General features: G+C 54.9%; 2 protein-coding genes across 2 annotated transcripts in view; one reads left to right on the top strand and one right to left on the bottom strand.

Annotated features, from left to right (window-relative positions):
- The window catches only part of LRRC59 (leucine rich repeat containing 59), a 159,989-nt gene that overhangs the window by 125,124 nt on the left and 19,453 nt on the right, over positions 1-15,412 (bottom strand). The window lies entirely within an intron of this gene.
- On the top strand, positions 2,346-14,892 carry XYLT2 (xylosyltransferase 2). Its single transcript, XM_066331932.1, has 11 exons — positions 2,346-2,498; positions 7,347-7,821; positions 8,286-8,461; positions 8,759-8,961; positions 9,350-9,430; positions 9,581-9,797; positions 10,196-10,372; positions 11,170-11,432; positions 11,540-11,735; positions 12,122-12,455; positions 12,806-14,892. Exons 1-11 carry the CDS (start codon positions 2,346-2,348, stop codon positions 13,126-13,128), a joined length of 2,598 nt encoding a protein of 865 aa, XP_066188029.1. The 3' UTR covers positions 13,129-14,892.

The following is a 15,412-nucleotide window of genomic DNA, read 5'->3' as shown; positions in this document are numbered from 1 at the left end:
GTGCTGGTGCCCTCCCCCATGAGTGTTCACTCTTCTCCAGCCCAGTGCCAGGTAATTCATCCATCCACTCACATGAAAAACAGGCCATAGGGCTGGGTGTCAATTTGTCATGGGCTGGGAGCAGAAAACCTGAACTCTTACATGTACATGGTTCCAGGCAAGTGGTTTTGACAAAGAGGTGAATTTTCCCTTGCCATGAGAATTTGGGCACTTCAGCTTTCTGCAGACAGGCTGATTCCAGGGCAGGGATGCTGATTTACACCACAGCCAGGAGGAGACTGAGGTGGGAGCTTCTCACTCTCTACAAATACCTGAAAGGAGGTTGTAGTCAGGTGCAGGTTGGTCTCTTCACCCAGGTAGCAAGCAACAGGACAAGGGGAAACGGTGCCACAAGGAGAAACGAGCCTGCAAGTAGTGCCAGTGGAGGTTTAGATTGAATATTAGTGAAAATTCCTTCACCAAAAGGGCTGTAAAGCCCTGCAACAAGCTTCTGAGGGCAATGATAATCACAATCCCTGGAGGGGTCTAAAAGACATGTAGATGTCTCACTTGGGGACATGGTTTAGTGGTGGCCTTGGTGGTGCTGGGCTAATGGATCATCTTGATGTTCTTAAGGGTCTTTTTGTAACCTAAAGAGAGCCTTTTCCTTCTGCTGTGAAGATGCTGAGGTAATCTTGCAGCTCTCAGCTCTTGAGGCATGGACCAAATTGCTCCTACCAAAGGGGGAGCCCTCCCAGGGCTCAGCAGGCTGCTCAGAGCCCTTCTGCAGCCTGGGGAACCTGCCCTTATCAAAACCTCTTCCTCTTAAAACCCTCAGGGGCATTGTGGCTGCAGCGTTATTGGCAGAATCTGCCCACAAAGCTCACAGGAGGTCGTGGAACTCTCAGGAGCTGTTATCACAACCCAGCCACTGCTTCCTATTTCCTCTGCTGAAATATCCGTCCTCGTACCCCTCTGCCCCCTCAGCACCTTTACAGGGGAAAGGCTGAGAGAGTGCTCAGCCTGGAGAAGAGCAGGCTTCCAGGAGACCTCAGAGCCTTCCAGTGCCTGAAGGAGCTCCGAGAGAGCTGGATGGGGACTTGGACCAAGGGCCGACAGTGCCAGGACAAGGGGAATGGTGTCACAGTGCCAGAGGGCAGGGTCAGATGGGGTATTGAGGAGTTGTTCCTTGGGAGCTGGGGAGGCCCTGGCACAGGGTGCCCAGGGAAGCTGCGGCTGCCCATCCCTGGAAGTGTTCAAGGCCAGGTTGGAGGAACGTGGGGTAGTGGAAGGTGTCCCTGCCCAAGGCAGGGGCGTTGACACCAGTGACAGAGGCACACACAGCAGTGCATGGGTGGCCACACACAACCATATGTGCACCCCAGTGCACACTCACGTCACTCACAGTCCCACACACACTCACTCACACCCCAAGGCACACACACACGTTCACTCATATTTACTCACACTCATTCACACTCACATTGTCTCACATTCATTCACAGACACTCACTCACATGTTTATTTGCACACTTACTCTCACATTCACCCATTCACTCTTACACATTCACTCACACGACTTCACTCTCATTCACATTCATTCACTAACACATACTCACATTCATTCACTCAACATTAAGTCACTCTCACATTTACTTACACGCTCACACTCATTAATTCACCCACACATTTTACTTACATGCTCACTCACATTAATTTGCTCACACTCACATTCTCTCACATTTAATTACATGCTCACACTCACACTCACTCACATTTATATTCACTCACATTTACTTGCATGCTCACGTTAATACAGTCACTTTCACTCACTCTCACATTTACTTACATGCTCACACTAATTCACTCACATCCATTCACTCTCACACATGCTCACACTAATTCACTCACATCCACTCACATTTACTTACATCCTCACACTAATTCACTCACATTCATTCACTCATTTACATGCTCACACTAATTCACTCACATTCACTCACATTTACTTACACGCTCACACTAATTCCCTCACATCCATTCACTCATTTACACGCTCACACTAATTCCCTCACATCCATTCACTCCTTTACACACTCACACTAATTCACTCACATCCATTCACTCATTTACACGCTCACACTAATTCACTCACATCCATTCACTCATTTACACACTCACACTAATTCACTCACATTCATTTACACGCTCACACTAATACACTCACATTTACACGCTCACCGTCTCTCCCAGGCCCCGCCCCCTTGCCCCACCCAGGCTCCGCCCCTGGCCCCGCCCCTGGCCCCGCCCGGCCCCGCCCCTCCGTGCCCGCGCATGCGCGGCGGCGGCGGCGGCGCGGCGGGCCGATGGTGGCCGGCGGGGCGATGGTGGCCGGCGGGCGGGCGCGGAAGCTGGTGCGGCGTTACCGGCTGGCGGCCGCCACGGCACTAGCCATCCTACTGCTCCAGGGGCTCGTCCTCTGGAGCTCCGCCGGCCTCGACGAGGAGGGCCCGGCCGAGGTGTGCCGCGGGAGAGAGTAGGGGCGGCCGGGGCCTGCCGGGGGGACGGTGAGGGGAGGCGGTGAGGGGGGTGGGGGGGCCGCGCTGAAGGAGGGCGATAAAGGGGCTGGGGGAGTCGTGAGGGGACTGAGGACGACGCGGGAGATAGGGGAGGCCTGAGGAGCTGGAGGTGGGCTGAGGGCCTGGGGGTCATGGGAGGGCGCTGCGTGCTGGGAGGGGGCTTTCGTGGAGGACTCCTTGAGAGGGACAGTGCCCTGGGGGTCGCGAGTGTGTCCTTGCTTGGGAGCTGGGGCGGGGACAAAGGGGGTGAGCTCCGTGGGGTTGGCAAGGCCCATATCCACCATGGGGTTCCTGGGCTGGGGGGTCCTGCAGCCTCAGGCTGCTGGAGGTGTTTGCGGTGGGGTGGGCAGCGAGGTGTTGCCTGGGGGCTTCTGGCTGCAGCAGAGCAGGGTCACAGCAGCTGAGAAGGGGAGCTTGTGGCCTAGGGGAGGCTGTTTTGCGTCTGGCATAGAGTGGGGAGTTTGATGGGGATTTTGCACTTGTGGTTTGGGGGATGTTGTGGGAAACTGGGGTCAGGGACACCCAAACCATAAAACATGGAATTCACAGAGCTGGGAGGTTTGCATCATCTCCTGTGTCGATGTTCTGGTGAGAGGTATCCCTGTGAAGTGGGAGAGTACAAGGACCTTTTGGAGTCACTGATGTCTTTATAGCAAAACATCCTGTTAAGGCAAAATGCATCACTTCTTTCTTGTGAATGTGGGGAAACTGAGGCATGGTCTTGGTGAAGGAGTTTGCCCAAGGTCAGACACAGAACAGGTATCAAAGACGACCCAGGCTGATAAAGCACATTGCTGTCACCTTCAAACAAAGCTCCCACCCCTGGGCTGCTAATTTGGATTTGTTTCTTTGTTGGGAACTGCCCAGACTGTGTCCAGGTCTGCTATGTCTGTGTGGATCAGTGGCTGAAATCTCCTGCTTTCTCTCTGTTGTGGAGGGTGATCCCATGCTCAGCAGGTCTAGAAAGCTTTCCTTGACAGCAGAGAGGTGAGAAGGGGAATGGGGTAGCCCCTTCCAGTGGGGAAGATCACTAAAGTGACACCACTCGTTCAGCAGGTGAATTCCCAGCCTTAGGCCTCCTCCTGGGCTATGGGGAATGGCCATGAGCACCCTCATGTGTTGCCATCACCAACACAGAACCAGGGACTGAATGTGGCAAGGAGAGGATCGTGATCTGGAGGCACTGGAAGCATGAGAGCAGACTGATCTGGCACCAAGGAGTGCCCAACTGCTCCTTTCCCTGTTCTGTGACCTTGATCAAATTACTTCACCCATCCTGGCTTCTCCTTCCCTCTTCTCCATGCTGCACTCCTTGTCTGCTGTTCTCTGCTCCTGCCCTTCACAGCCCCTGGGTTGGCTCATTCTGCCTGGTCCTTGCCTGGTTTCTCCATGTCTCATCCCAAAATGAGCTGGGCAGCTGAACAGGTTTGGCCATGGGTCCCCTTTCCTGGAGAGGAGTTGGTTCACTGCCAGTGGTCTTGGGAATTGAAAAGCCTCTTTGGAGAAGACAATAACCATCCTTAACTTCATGGAGAGCCCAAACCCATTAACAATCTGAGAATGTCCAATTAACCTTTATGTCTTACAAAATGCAAAGCTCTTGGTTTCTGTGCCATCCTGCAGCTTCTGATTCAGGCCAGACCTAGAGGAGACACCATTTCCCTAAGAGCATTTCTAGTAAAGCCAGAGGAACAATCCCAGGAGAGTCTGACCTTACAGGCCTGAAAGGATTCATGGAAGTTTGGGATTTCTTAATTGCCAAAGTAAATGGCTCCTTCCCACTAATGGACATAGCTCATCCCCACCATGAATGGGCTATGACTGGCTGTGGAGAAAGAAAGAGACACTCAAGTCTTGAAAGCACTGTGGAACTGGCTGTGCCTCTTGAATCCATCAGTTCTCTTCCCAAGCCTGTTTTGGGGTCCTGCAGGCTCCCTGTGGTCACCAAGCAGATGCTTTATGGGGTGCAGACCAGGAGTATCTGGATCTGTCTCCATCTGCCCGAGTCAACACTGTGTTTCTTCCTGGAAACCAAATTAATCTTGTTCCACCAGGATCAAACAATACAATCCCTCTCCAGACTGATGGATGAGAGAGGAAATTCCTGTTCCTGCTGTGGTCAGCATGAGTGTCTCCTCACACAAGTGGGAGCCTGAGAGACCAGAGTGATCCTGTGTCTGTCATCGTGACACCCACAGCTCCGGGGTGAGCACATGAGCTTCCCAAAGCTCTTAGTCTGTGGTGGAGCTGGTAGCAGTAAAACTCAAACCACAAAGTTTCCTTATGAGTGGAGAAGAGGTCTTGTCACTGCAGTGTTTTAGCCACTTGGTCTCCTGTCTTTGTCAGTCCAGGCAGGATGTGGCACCTCTGTGTGCTTTGGCCATAGGAGGAGCTTCCTGTGGAGTGTCTTTTCTTCCGGAGAAGAGATTCTTTGATAGTTACTTTTCCCGCCAAAGAGCTTGTTTTTAGGGGACTTACTCCAGCCATTTTAACATGAGATTCATCTAATGGCTTTGGAACATTTTGGTGCTGGTTTTGCCTGATGAGTGCTGGTATGTGCCAGAAACCTGAGTAGAGAGCCAGAGAGGGAATCCTGCAGAAACCAGGTGCTGTTAGCTCTACTCCTCCCAGTGGGACCTTTGCTGGGGATGGGGTGCAGGTAGATACATGACCCACTGCTCTGTGTCACTCTGGGGTGGCAGTGCCTCACTGGGGAAAGCAGAACAGGACAAGTCTCTCCAGTAATAAGCAACAGAGCAAGAGGGAATGGCCTCAAGTTGTACCAGGGGAGGTGTAGGTTGGATATTAGCAAAAATTTCTTCACTAAAAGGCTATGAAATCCTTGAGCAGGGTAATGAGGAAGTGGTGGAGTCACAGTCATTGAGGTATCGAAAAGATGTGTAGATGTGGCACTTGGGGACATGGTTTAGTGGTGGCCTTGACAGGGGTTTAACAGTTGGATGATCTTAGCGAGTCTTTCTAACCTAAATGATTCTGTGATTCTAAGTGAGCTCTGGCTGGTGCCTGGAGTCATGTGTGTCAGAAGGAGGGGATGGGGGGCCTCACTGTCTGTCCCACATAGGTCTCAAATACAGCAGAGCAATGCGGCTGGAGCCATTCCCTGCCAGGCTGGGGTGGAGGGATCACTCTGCTGTGGTGCAGTAATTAGAAACCCTAGAGTTCCTTGGCTGGCAGCTCCGGAAGGGCTGATGATGCTTCTAACAACTTCCCTACTGGGAAAGGCAGCTGGGCATGCTCCTGAGCTGGAACAGGGCTGTTTCCAGGGGAATGAGCAGGACTGTAACAGGTGGGCATCGAATATGGGGTGTCCCCAGAGTCAGTCCTGTTGGGGAGTGCAGGATCTGAGTGGGATCAGTGAGTTTCTTCCTGTAGGAACATGGAAGAGACTCTGTTCACTTGTGGCCTTCTGGCTGCCTTCTCCTCTGATGCTCTGTGGGGAAAACAGGTTTATAGCTCTGGAACAGATGGTCCTGTGTGGTGACTAATGAAGGGTTCACTACCTGTCTTGGGCTGCCTGTGACACCTGTGAGTGGAAGCAGGCTTGGCTGATCCCCACTGAGCCAGCCCCTTGGGATTTAAACAGTGGTTTGGCCATGGCTGTGCCAGCACAACATGGGTAGTCTGGGGACTCTGAAATAGGCAGATCACATCAAATGTTTTCCAGCCTTTTCACTCTGTGCTTTCTGCTGGCTGTGACCTTCCCAGCAGCTACACCCTCAAGGGAGTCTTGTGCTAGGGGCTAGTTCAGTCCTACTGTCCTTGTGAGGCATCTGTCCATCCTTGTGAAATGCTGCTACTCAGGAATACTGCTAGATGTTCCTTACAGCTCCCCATGGTGCCTGGCACAGCTGCTGGGCAGTCAGGGTTTGGGAGTGCTGTGAGACAGCTCTGGAAACTTGGCTGGAGCAGGCAGCTGCCTGCCTGTCATCAGGGAGCGCCTGTGGTGGGCTGGGGCACGTGGCCCTGACATCACGGGTACCACTCACTGTGAAAGTTCTTTCCCACGAGTTTGGCATCCAAACTTCCCAGCTCCCTGCTCTTCCCAAGGCTGACTGTCTCTGCTGGTCAGCCAGCCTGGCAGAGGTAATGAAGTGTAATTTGCTGCTCCATTTACACATCCACTTGGGTCCACGGGAGGGTTTGTGACTGGATTTCTAAGGAAGGTGATGATGGCAGTGCCTGCTCCAGCCCAGCGTGGGGAGCTAGGGTCCAGGGAGGGGAGCCAGGGCCTTGGTCTATTCCTGTCCAGTGCTTTTAGCCCAGAGAGCACAGCTGTGGCTGCCTGGGACTCTGTCTGTGCTGAGCTTGGGCTCACAGCATGGTCGTGGCAGGGAAGAGCTGATCCAATAGCCTCCCAGTGAAATAACCATCACCAGCCAGTACAGCCCAGTGCTCATCTCCAGCATCGGGGATGTTGCTGCATGGGCAGGACCTCAGAGGGTGGCTGATGCAAACACATCCCACTGTGTCCATTTAGTCTACAGTGAGCCCAGCCACAGAGAGTGAGACGGTCTGAGTGTCCCCATGATGGGGGCATAGGCAGGGGGCTGCTGTGGGGTCTTAGCCTGGGGTTTTAGGTGGTGAAGGGGCTGTGTAATGTCCTGTGCTGCAAAGTGGTTGCTCCTGGAGCACCTGTCATGCTGCAGCATTGATCTCTGGAGGGACTGGGAACAGGGGTGCTTGGAGGAGCATGCTGACAGAGCTAGGGGGAAGCAGGCTTGAGTTAATGCTGTCTGTCCTCTCTTCTGCATCCACACGGACCCGCAGCAGGAGCGGCAGAAAAAAGCGGGGTTTCCGGAGAGCAGCGACGGCTCCAAGGACTCGGACAGCTCTGCCGGGCGCCGGAGCAGCGCCGGCCGGAAGCACGGCCGATGGCGGGGCCGGCCAGACAGCCCCGGGGCCGTGGTGTCCAAGGTGGTGAGAGCCGTCACGGCCAGGCACAAACCAGGATGGAGGCTGCCAGCCATGCCGGACTCCTCCCGCCGCAGGAACCTGACGGAGCTGCGTGGGGAGGCCCAGCTGGCCATCTTCCAGCAGGGTGACACGGGCAGTGTGGAGGGGGCTCCCCAGCCCACCGAGAACAGTTTCACCCCCAAGTGTGAAATCACGGGCAAAGACGCCCTGTCAGCGCTGGCCCGGGCCAGCAGCAAACAGTGCCAACAGGAGATTGCCAATGTGGTGTGTCTGCACCGGGCTGGCAGCCTCATGCCCCAGTCCGTGCCTCGCCACTGCCAGCTCTCAGGTGAGTCCTTGCTGGAGTGGTCCTGGTCACCCTGGGCATTGGGAATATCCCAGGCAGGCTCGTAGGCCACGTTCCTTATGTCACCAAACTGTCCCACCTGGCAAACAGCGGCCTCAATCTGTCACTGATTCCCAGATTATCGCTGCCTCTGTAATCCAATCAAAGCTGTGCCAGCCTTCTTAAATAGAGCTGCAATTCATCCCAGCCTGCAATTCTGCAGGGGTCAGAGCCAGGCCCAGCTACATTTTCTCTTTTGATGCACCAGAGGAGGACACCCCGTTTCCCAACACCCTTCATCGGTGTGACACAAGGGGCTGCATGTGCCACCATGTCCTGGCACTGCAGCCAGTTTGGGATTTGCCAGAGACTGAGTGCTTCCCTGCTGTCCCGTGCCTTGGTCAGGAGCTCCAGGTAGTAGATAACAAGTCTGAGGGTGGCTGACACCCCTCTCCCTCCCCATGCAGGCAAGGTCAGCCCTGTGATCCAGTGGGACGAAAGCCGGCTCCAGCAGGGGCCCCCCAGCAAGCCCGTGCGCATTGCCTACATGCTTGTGGTGCATGGCAGGGCCATCCGCCAGCTGAAGCGGCTCATCAAGGCCGTGTACCACCAGCAGCATTTCTTCTACATCCACGTTGACAAGGTATGTGGCAGGGGTCAGGGAGTGGGTGCTAACAGTGTTCCATTGGTCGCTGGGAGAGGGACTAGAGCTGAAGCATGGGTGGTGGTGGGTGAGGAAAGTGGTTGGATAGGGTTAGTCCTCACTGTTGTGGAGCTGTGATCCTCTGCTGCTACTTCTGCAACCCCACGGAAGCAGGATGTATCCCCCCTGCTTCCCTCCTTTTGGAGGCTGCTGCAAGGGCAGACTCTGGGCTGGTGGCAAGGAAAGCAGGGCTGTGGGAGGATGAACTTTCTGAGGTTGAGCCGTGTTCCCTGGCAGCGCTCCAACTACCTCCATCGTGAGGCCGTGGAGCTGGCCCGGCACTACCCCAATATCCGTGTGACACCCTGGCGCATGGTGACCATCTGGGGAGGTGCCAGCCTGCTGAAGATGTACCTGCGTAGCATGAAGGACCTGCTGGAATTGTCTGAGTGGCCCTGGGACTTCTTCATCAACCTGAGTGCCACTGACTACCCCACGAGGTGAGGACCTTGCTGGGGCAGGAGGTATTGGGGCTGTGTGATGCAGCATCCTTTGAAGGGGCGGGGAGGACTGAGGAGCTGAGGGAGATGTGGTTGGAGATTGCACCCATGTGCTGGTGATGATGCTCCCAGGCCAGGCTGGCCCATGTATGCAGAGGAGCCCAGCCAGTACCTAGGGAGCTGTTTTTCCCTCTAGTCTGGCTGTTGCAGGAGGATATGCGTGTGAGGCAACAAACAGCAGAGAGGCTGTGTCTGTGTCTGTCCAATGATGGGACAAGGGTTTGAGTCAGCAGCTTTGGGCTCCTTGTGTCTAATGGCTCTTGCGGAATGAATGTTTACTGGGCTGCTTCACCCCAGGAGTATTAATGATTCCTGAATTGCACCTCAGGACCAATGATGAGCTGGTGATGTTCCTGTCCAAATACCGAGATAAGAACTTCCTGAAGTCACATGGCCGAGACAACGCCAGGTAATCTCAGCTAGAGGCAGAGTTAAACTGGAGGAACAGAAAATGAGGGATTTCAGAAAAGAACTGAAACAGCTGTGGCAGGGAGGGGATGATCTGCATCTGCACTTAATAAGGTGGTTGACAGTCCTAACTCCTCATCCCCATGCCCAGGTTTATTAAGAAGCAGGGCCTGGACCGCCTGTTCCATGAGTGTGACTCCCACATGTGGCGACTGGGCGAGCGCCACATCCCTGAGGGCATCGTGGTGGACGGGGGCTCCGACTGGTTCTCGCTGACACGCAGCTTTGTGGAATATGTGGTCTATGCTGAAGACCAGCTGGTGTCCCAGCTGCGCCAGTTCTACACCTACACACTCCTGCCAGCTGAGGTGGGTGCTGGCTGTGGGCCATGGGACAGATTTTCTTCCCACTGTGCTTAACATCTCTGTCCTGCTTCATCTCTTCTCTGCATAGCTGCAAAGAGTGTTGCTGGTTCTGCTCAGACAGTTTTGTGCCTCCCCTTTTCCAGACTTAGGTATAAAAGAGGGAAGAGAGGAGCAGACAGGTCAGGGGTCACGTTTACATACAGCCCAGCTTTAGGTCCAGTCACCCTCTGGGCCAGATAAGGACTGGTGCAAGCCTGGTCCCTTAAGTGTTACCCTGTGCTGGGAATGGGGATGAGTTTCTGTTCAGTAGCAGTTGAGGTCTGTCCTCCTCCATGAGTGGGGCTCTCCATTACCTGTCCTACATCCCACTGGATGTCCTGTCCCTTTTCTGCCTTGCACAGTCCTTCTTCCACACGGTCCTGGAGAACAGCCATGCCTGCGAGACGCTGGTCGATAACAACCTCCGAGTGACCAACTGGAACCGGAAGCTGGGCTGCAAGTGCCAATATAAACACATCGTCGACTGGTGCGGGTGCTCCCCAAATGACTTCAAACCCCAGGACTTCCTTCGGCTACAGGTGAAAAAATCTTCCTTTCTCTTCCTTCTCTTTCCCCCCCTCCCTGTTCTCTCCTCTCTGAGCTGTCCTGTGGGCACCCCAGGTTGCAGTGGCAGCTACTGTGCATGTCCCCACAAGAAACTGGAGCATGGTCAGGTCCCCCAGTGGGGCTCAGTGTAGATGTGTCTGTAAATAGGCAGTGGGATTATCCTGACTATCCTGCCCTGCAGCCAGGCTACTCCTTGCAGCATTGCTCCTATTCCCAGACTTTCTCTCCTGTTTTTCTGCTCTTTCTCTACAAATTTATCACTTGGGGCAAATACTTTTTTAGTAAAACCCCTTCAGAGTGCTGTTTCTTTGGCAGGTCAAAATGCCTTGTGACAAAACATCTCCTGTGCTCTCAGTGCATGGAGATCTGGACTGAACACAGGAGGTTTGAGGGAGATAGGGCCAGCCCTGAAAAGAGCAGTTATGGCAGGATTTTCCAGCAGTCTCAGGCCTGCAGAGGCCAAGACCCTGTTCCTGCAGGCTGTGCCACATGGCCAGAGCTAATGCAGGACTCAGCAGTGGCTCTGGTGGGTGCGGCTGCTTCTGGGCACAGAAGGGTGGAGGTGGTGGGAGAGATGGGGACCCATCTGCGTTACCACTAACTGTTGGTGTGCTCCCACTGATCCTGTCATAGAGGATTCCACATTCAGGCTGGCTGTGCTGTGCTGCTCCTTCGCCTGTGTCTTCAAAGTAGGCAGAATGGATCCTGCTGGAGTGGGAGGGCAGAGTGGGTGCAGCCAACATTGTTAGAAATTCCTGTGCTCTTCCAGCAACTCACCAGACCCACCTTCTTCGCCCGCAAGTTTGAGTCAACAGTGAATCAGGAGGTGCTGGAGATTCTGGACACGCACCTCTATGGCAGCTACCCTGCCAACACCCCAGCCCTCAAGGCCTACTGGGAAAATGTCTATGACCGTGTCGATGGGCTCAGCGGTCTCAGCGATGTCACCCTCACCTTCTATACAGCCTTCTCCAGGCTGGGGCTCCACAAAGCCTCATCCACGCTGGCAGCCAAGGCTGACAAGCTCTGCAGGTGGGGTATTTTCTGTGGTCTCAACCCAGGCTCCAAAGGGAGGCCTTTATCTTGTGCTGGAAGGATGCTTATGCTCAGATGTGCAACCTCTTTGTCTATCTCTCCAGATTTGAGCCTCGAGGCTTCCCCTCCAGTGTGCACTTATATTTCTATGATGACCGTTTCCAGGGTTACCTGGTGATGCAGGAAGTGCAGAATTTGGCAACTGGGCAGGCAGAATCCTTGGAGGTGTGGATGATGCCCCAAGGAGCTCTGAAGCTGTCAGGTCATGGAGGGCAGGCAAACCGCTTGCAAAACCTTGAGGTAAAGAGGGCGCTTTTCTCTCTGGCTTTCCCACACTGTGCTGCCATTCCTCCTCTGCTCCACCTGCGTGTCATGGGAACAGAGGGACACAGATCTGCCGTTGTGTCTTAGAACAAACCTTTATCTGGAAGTTTCTGAGGAGCTGATTGATGGAGAACAGGCCTTCAGGGGATCTTTCAGAGGCAGATGAGATCCCGTGCCTGCAGCTGCAGGAGGCCTTGTACAGCTGAATTAGTGCTGGTGTGTGATCCATGGAGGGTGGAGTGTCCATTGCTTTGGACTGCAAGGTTTATGTGTTCCATGTTTTGGGGAGGTGAAACACAGAACCTCAGCTGATAGTGTCTCTTTGCCTAGTGTCCCACTGCTTGTGCTTCCTATCCCTCCAGGTGGGCACGGAGTGGGACCCCAAGGAAAGACTCTTCCGCAATTTTGGAGGCTTGATGGGGCCTTTTGATGAGCCTGTGGCCATGCAGAAGTGGTCACGGGGCCCCAACCTGACGGCCACAGTGGTGTGGATTGACCCCACCTACATCATTGCTGCCTCCTACGATATCACAGTGGATGCTGAAGCAGAGTTCACCCAGTATAAGCCCCCCCTCAACCACCCCCTGCGCCCCGGCATCTGGACCATCCGCCTCCTGCAGTTCTGGGAGCCTCTGGGGGAGAACCAGTTCCTGGTGGTGCCTCAGACCTTCAACCGCAAGCAGCCTCTCAGGAAAGGTGAGGATGCTCTGAGTTTGGGGCTGGACAAGAGGGTGTCCTTATGGGCAGTCCAAAGTGCTTCCTCTTGTTCTGGCCCCTGGGCTGCAGCTGATGACCAGGCTGGAGCGAATTTTTCACTGGTGTCCCCTTGCCCATGTGAATCCTTAGACTGGGCTGTCCTCTTGGCAGCTGTGGAGAGCCCATTGGGATGTCAGTCAGATTCTTCCTGCAGCAGCATCCTTGTGATGGAGGGGAGCTGGTGTTAAAAAGCAATGGGGTGCTGTGTCCCAACCGGAGTTGGACCTGCAGGGTGCCAGAATGTTGCTGCACTGCTCATCCCCTCTCTTTTCTCTCCGTGTCCTTCCCAGATGACAGCAGCTGGCTGCATGGTGGCCCCCCCCGCAACGAGTACATGGACCAGAATTTCCAGGGCCTGGGCGGGATCCTCAACCTGCCGCGCTCCGAGGCAGCAGAGGAGGACGCGGTGCGGAAGGCACGGCTGACGGGCAAGGAGCTGGAGGACTGGGCAGACGCTGCCATTGGCACCTTCTGGTCCACAGCAAATGTCTGTGTCAGCAGCCCCTCTGCCTGTGCTTCCCTGGAGACCTGCAGCAAAACCTCCTGGAGCTCCCTGTCCCCAGACCCCAAATCAGAACTGGGGCCCGTCAAACCTGACGGGCGGCTGAGGTAGCAGGAACAGCTGGAGGGCAGCCTTGGGAGCAAGGAGCATCCTCCGTTTCTGATTTGGGGGGTGTCTCTGAACCACATCACCCTGTGCCATTTGCACCGTAGTCACTTGAGGAAGAGAAAAAGGGAGCCTCCAGGCACGGGAAAACCTCCTGGGTGGTATTTTGGGCAGAGGGAGAGGCATGAGGTGGGTCTTGCCCATCTCCGCAGGAAGGAGCCCTTGCTGGCCAGGGAGAGCGTGCTGGAGTGCCCATCCCTGTGAGGGCATGGCAGGCACCTGGGAAGAGCTGTGTATTTGTTACTCCAGGCCTTGGAGCCTCGGGAAAGGGTGATGTGGGAGGGAGAGACGGCTGGTGGGTGGGCAGGCTCTGGACCAGCTCAGCATCCTGCTCAGTCCTGGACTAGAACCTGGCAGGATGGGCCCTTGTTGCTAGCTGCTGCCCTGGTGGGCTGATGAGGGACTGGGATAGGCAGAAGCAGAATGAGTCAAAAACTGCTGTGTGCATGGAGCTGCTGCTGGCCCAGGGTTTGCATCTCGGCCCTTCCACCCCAGCCCTTTAGTTTGTATTTTTATATATATAGAAATATATATGATGCAAAGTGCAATAGAGACGAGACCCCGCATTGGCCGGGAAGTCCTTGTGTCTCCATCTCCCCTCAGACTGTAACATACCTTGTTCCCTTGGGTGTCCTGATGCTGCAGGACAGGGTGCTGGGTCGTTTACATACTTTTTTATTATTTTTATTATTATTGTTTTTCTCTTTGCCCATTTCCTGCTGAGGGCTGCTGGGGACCTGTAGCCTGCTGGCCTTGGGGCAGGGTTGTCCCCTGGTTGTGGGACAGCTGCCCAACTATGCCAAATGCGTGGAGCTCTGGTGTGTTGTGTGACAGCAGGCAGGTAGTGCTTGGTGTGTGATTCAGGTCCAACAAACCATGCTGTACACCCTGCCACTCCTGTCTCCACTTCAGCAAAAGGATGCCCTGGTCCCCTGCCAAAATATCATCCACAGGGCCGATGTCCTGCTGCGGATGAGCCATGCCTGGAGGGCTGCCCTGTGCCACAGCTTGACCTGACCTTTTCTCCCAAGTTGGCAGAAGCTCTTGGGACTTCCCTGGCCGAAAAACAAAGCAGCAAGATGAGGTCTGGCCGGCTTCATCCTCCTTCTGTTTCTTCTTCCCAGTGCGCCAGAGGGAAGAGGTGCCACCTCCTCTTGGAAAGCATTGCAGTGGAGCATCCCCCTTCTCTGCAGTCCCTGCAGGATGTCCTTGGGGTCTGCCTCCAATATTCTTTTCTCCAAGACTGATGCCACCTGGAGAAATCTGGTTTTGGTTTCACCCTGGGAAGACACTTCATGGCTGGGGACAATCTGGAGCCCATCTGGCCCAACCCTCTGCTCAGAGCAGAGTCTCAGGAGCTGGTGGGATTTTGCTGTCTCCATGGATCTGTGCCATCTTAACTTTTCTCCCATGTCCCAGCTCTCTCTGCTCAGCAGTCTGACACTCCCAATCTCCAAATTCAAGGATGCGGGTGTTGCAAGATGTGTACTGTAAAATAGACAGGACTGAGACCTCTGTGTATGAGGGCATGTACCTGCTGGCACTCAGCCCCCCTGTGCTGCACCCACTTCTGCCTGCGGTGCTTTGGGGTTGTGGAGAAATGTGGGGAGAGAGGGGCCGCACAGGGGAGGATGCCAAAACAGTGTCAGAACCATTATGTAAAGTTGTCTTAAAAATGCAACATCACCACAAATACATCGTATGTCTACAGTTCGGTGTGTCGGGTTTTCATGGTGTTCTGGAAAGGGTGAAGGGTGGGGGAAGCTTGGGCCGTGCCCGGTGAAGGTGTAAGTCCCTCCTGGGCACCGGGACAGGGACTGTGAGGGTGTTGGAGTAGGGGTTTTCAAAGCCTGTGGCTGGAGAGTGAGAGCAGGAGCGACCCAGAGCCACGGGCTGAGTCCGGTGACACCCTGGCAGCGGGTGCCCTGAAGGTATCCGGATACTTAGCGTTGACACGGCACTTAATTAAGGTGTTAATCAGCTAATGAATGGGCATCTCCTACTGCCTGCGAGGCAAGGAGGCTCCCGAGCCACAGCCCAGCTTTTCTTCCGCAGGAGCGGGGCAGCGCTGGGGTTGTCCCGTGCCCGCTGACCCCGGCAGTGACTCTGGTAACCGCGGCAGGAGGCCAGGGGTGAGCCGGGCTGCCCCTGACACGTGTGCGGAGGGGGAGCCCCGCCCCCGGCCCCGCCCATGGCCCCGCCCCATTGCCTGGCCCCGCCCCTCCCGGGC

This window comes from Sylvia atricapilla, chromosome 18 (assembly GCF_009819655.1).
Source record: "Sylvia atricapilla isolate bSylAtr1 chromosome 18, bSylAtr1.pri, whole genome shotgun sequence".
In the NCBI taxonomy this organism is placed as follows: domain Eukaryota; kingdom Metazoa; phylum Chordata; class Aves; order Passeriformes; family Sylviidae; genus Sylvia; species Sylvia atricapilla.
This window is presented reverse-complemented; position numbering and strand designations above follow the sequence as displayed.

What these genes read in the sequence shown, in the direction of transcription:
- XYLT2 (XM_066331932.1), top strand. Translation starts at nt 2,346, where the DNA reads ATGGTGGCCGGCGGGGCGATGGTGGCCGGCGGGCGGGCGCGGAAGCTG. An exon ending in GCCACTGACTACCCCACGAG is followed by an intron (nt 8,962 to 9,349) that starts GTGAGGACCTTG and finishes ATTGCACCTCAG; the next exon opens with GACCAATGATGAGCTGGTGA. An exon ending in AAGGCTGACAAGCTCTGCAG is followed by an intron (nt 11,433 to 11,539) that starts GTGGGGTATTTT and finishes CTATCTCTCCAG; the next exon opens with ATTTGAGCCTCGAGGCTTCC.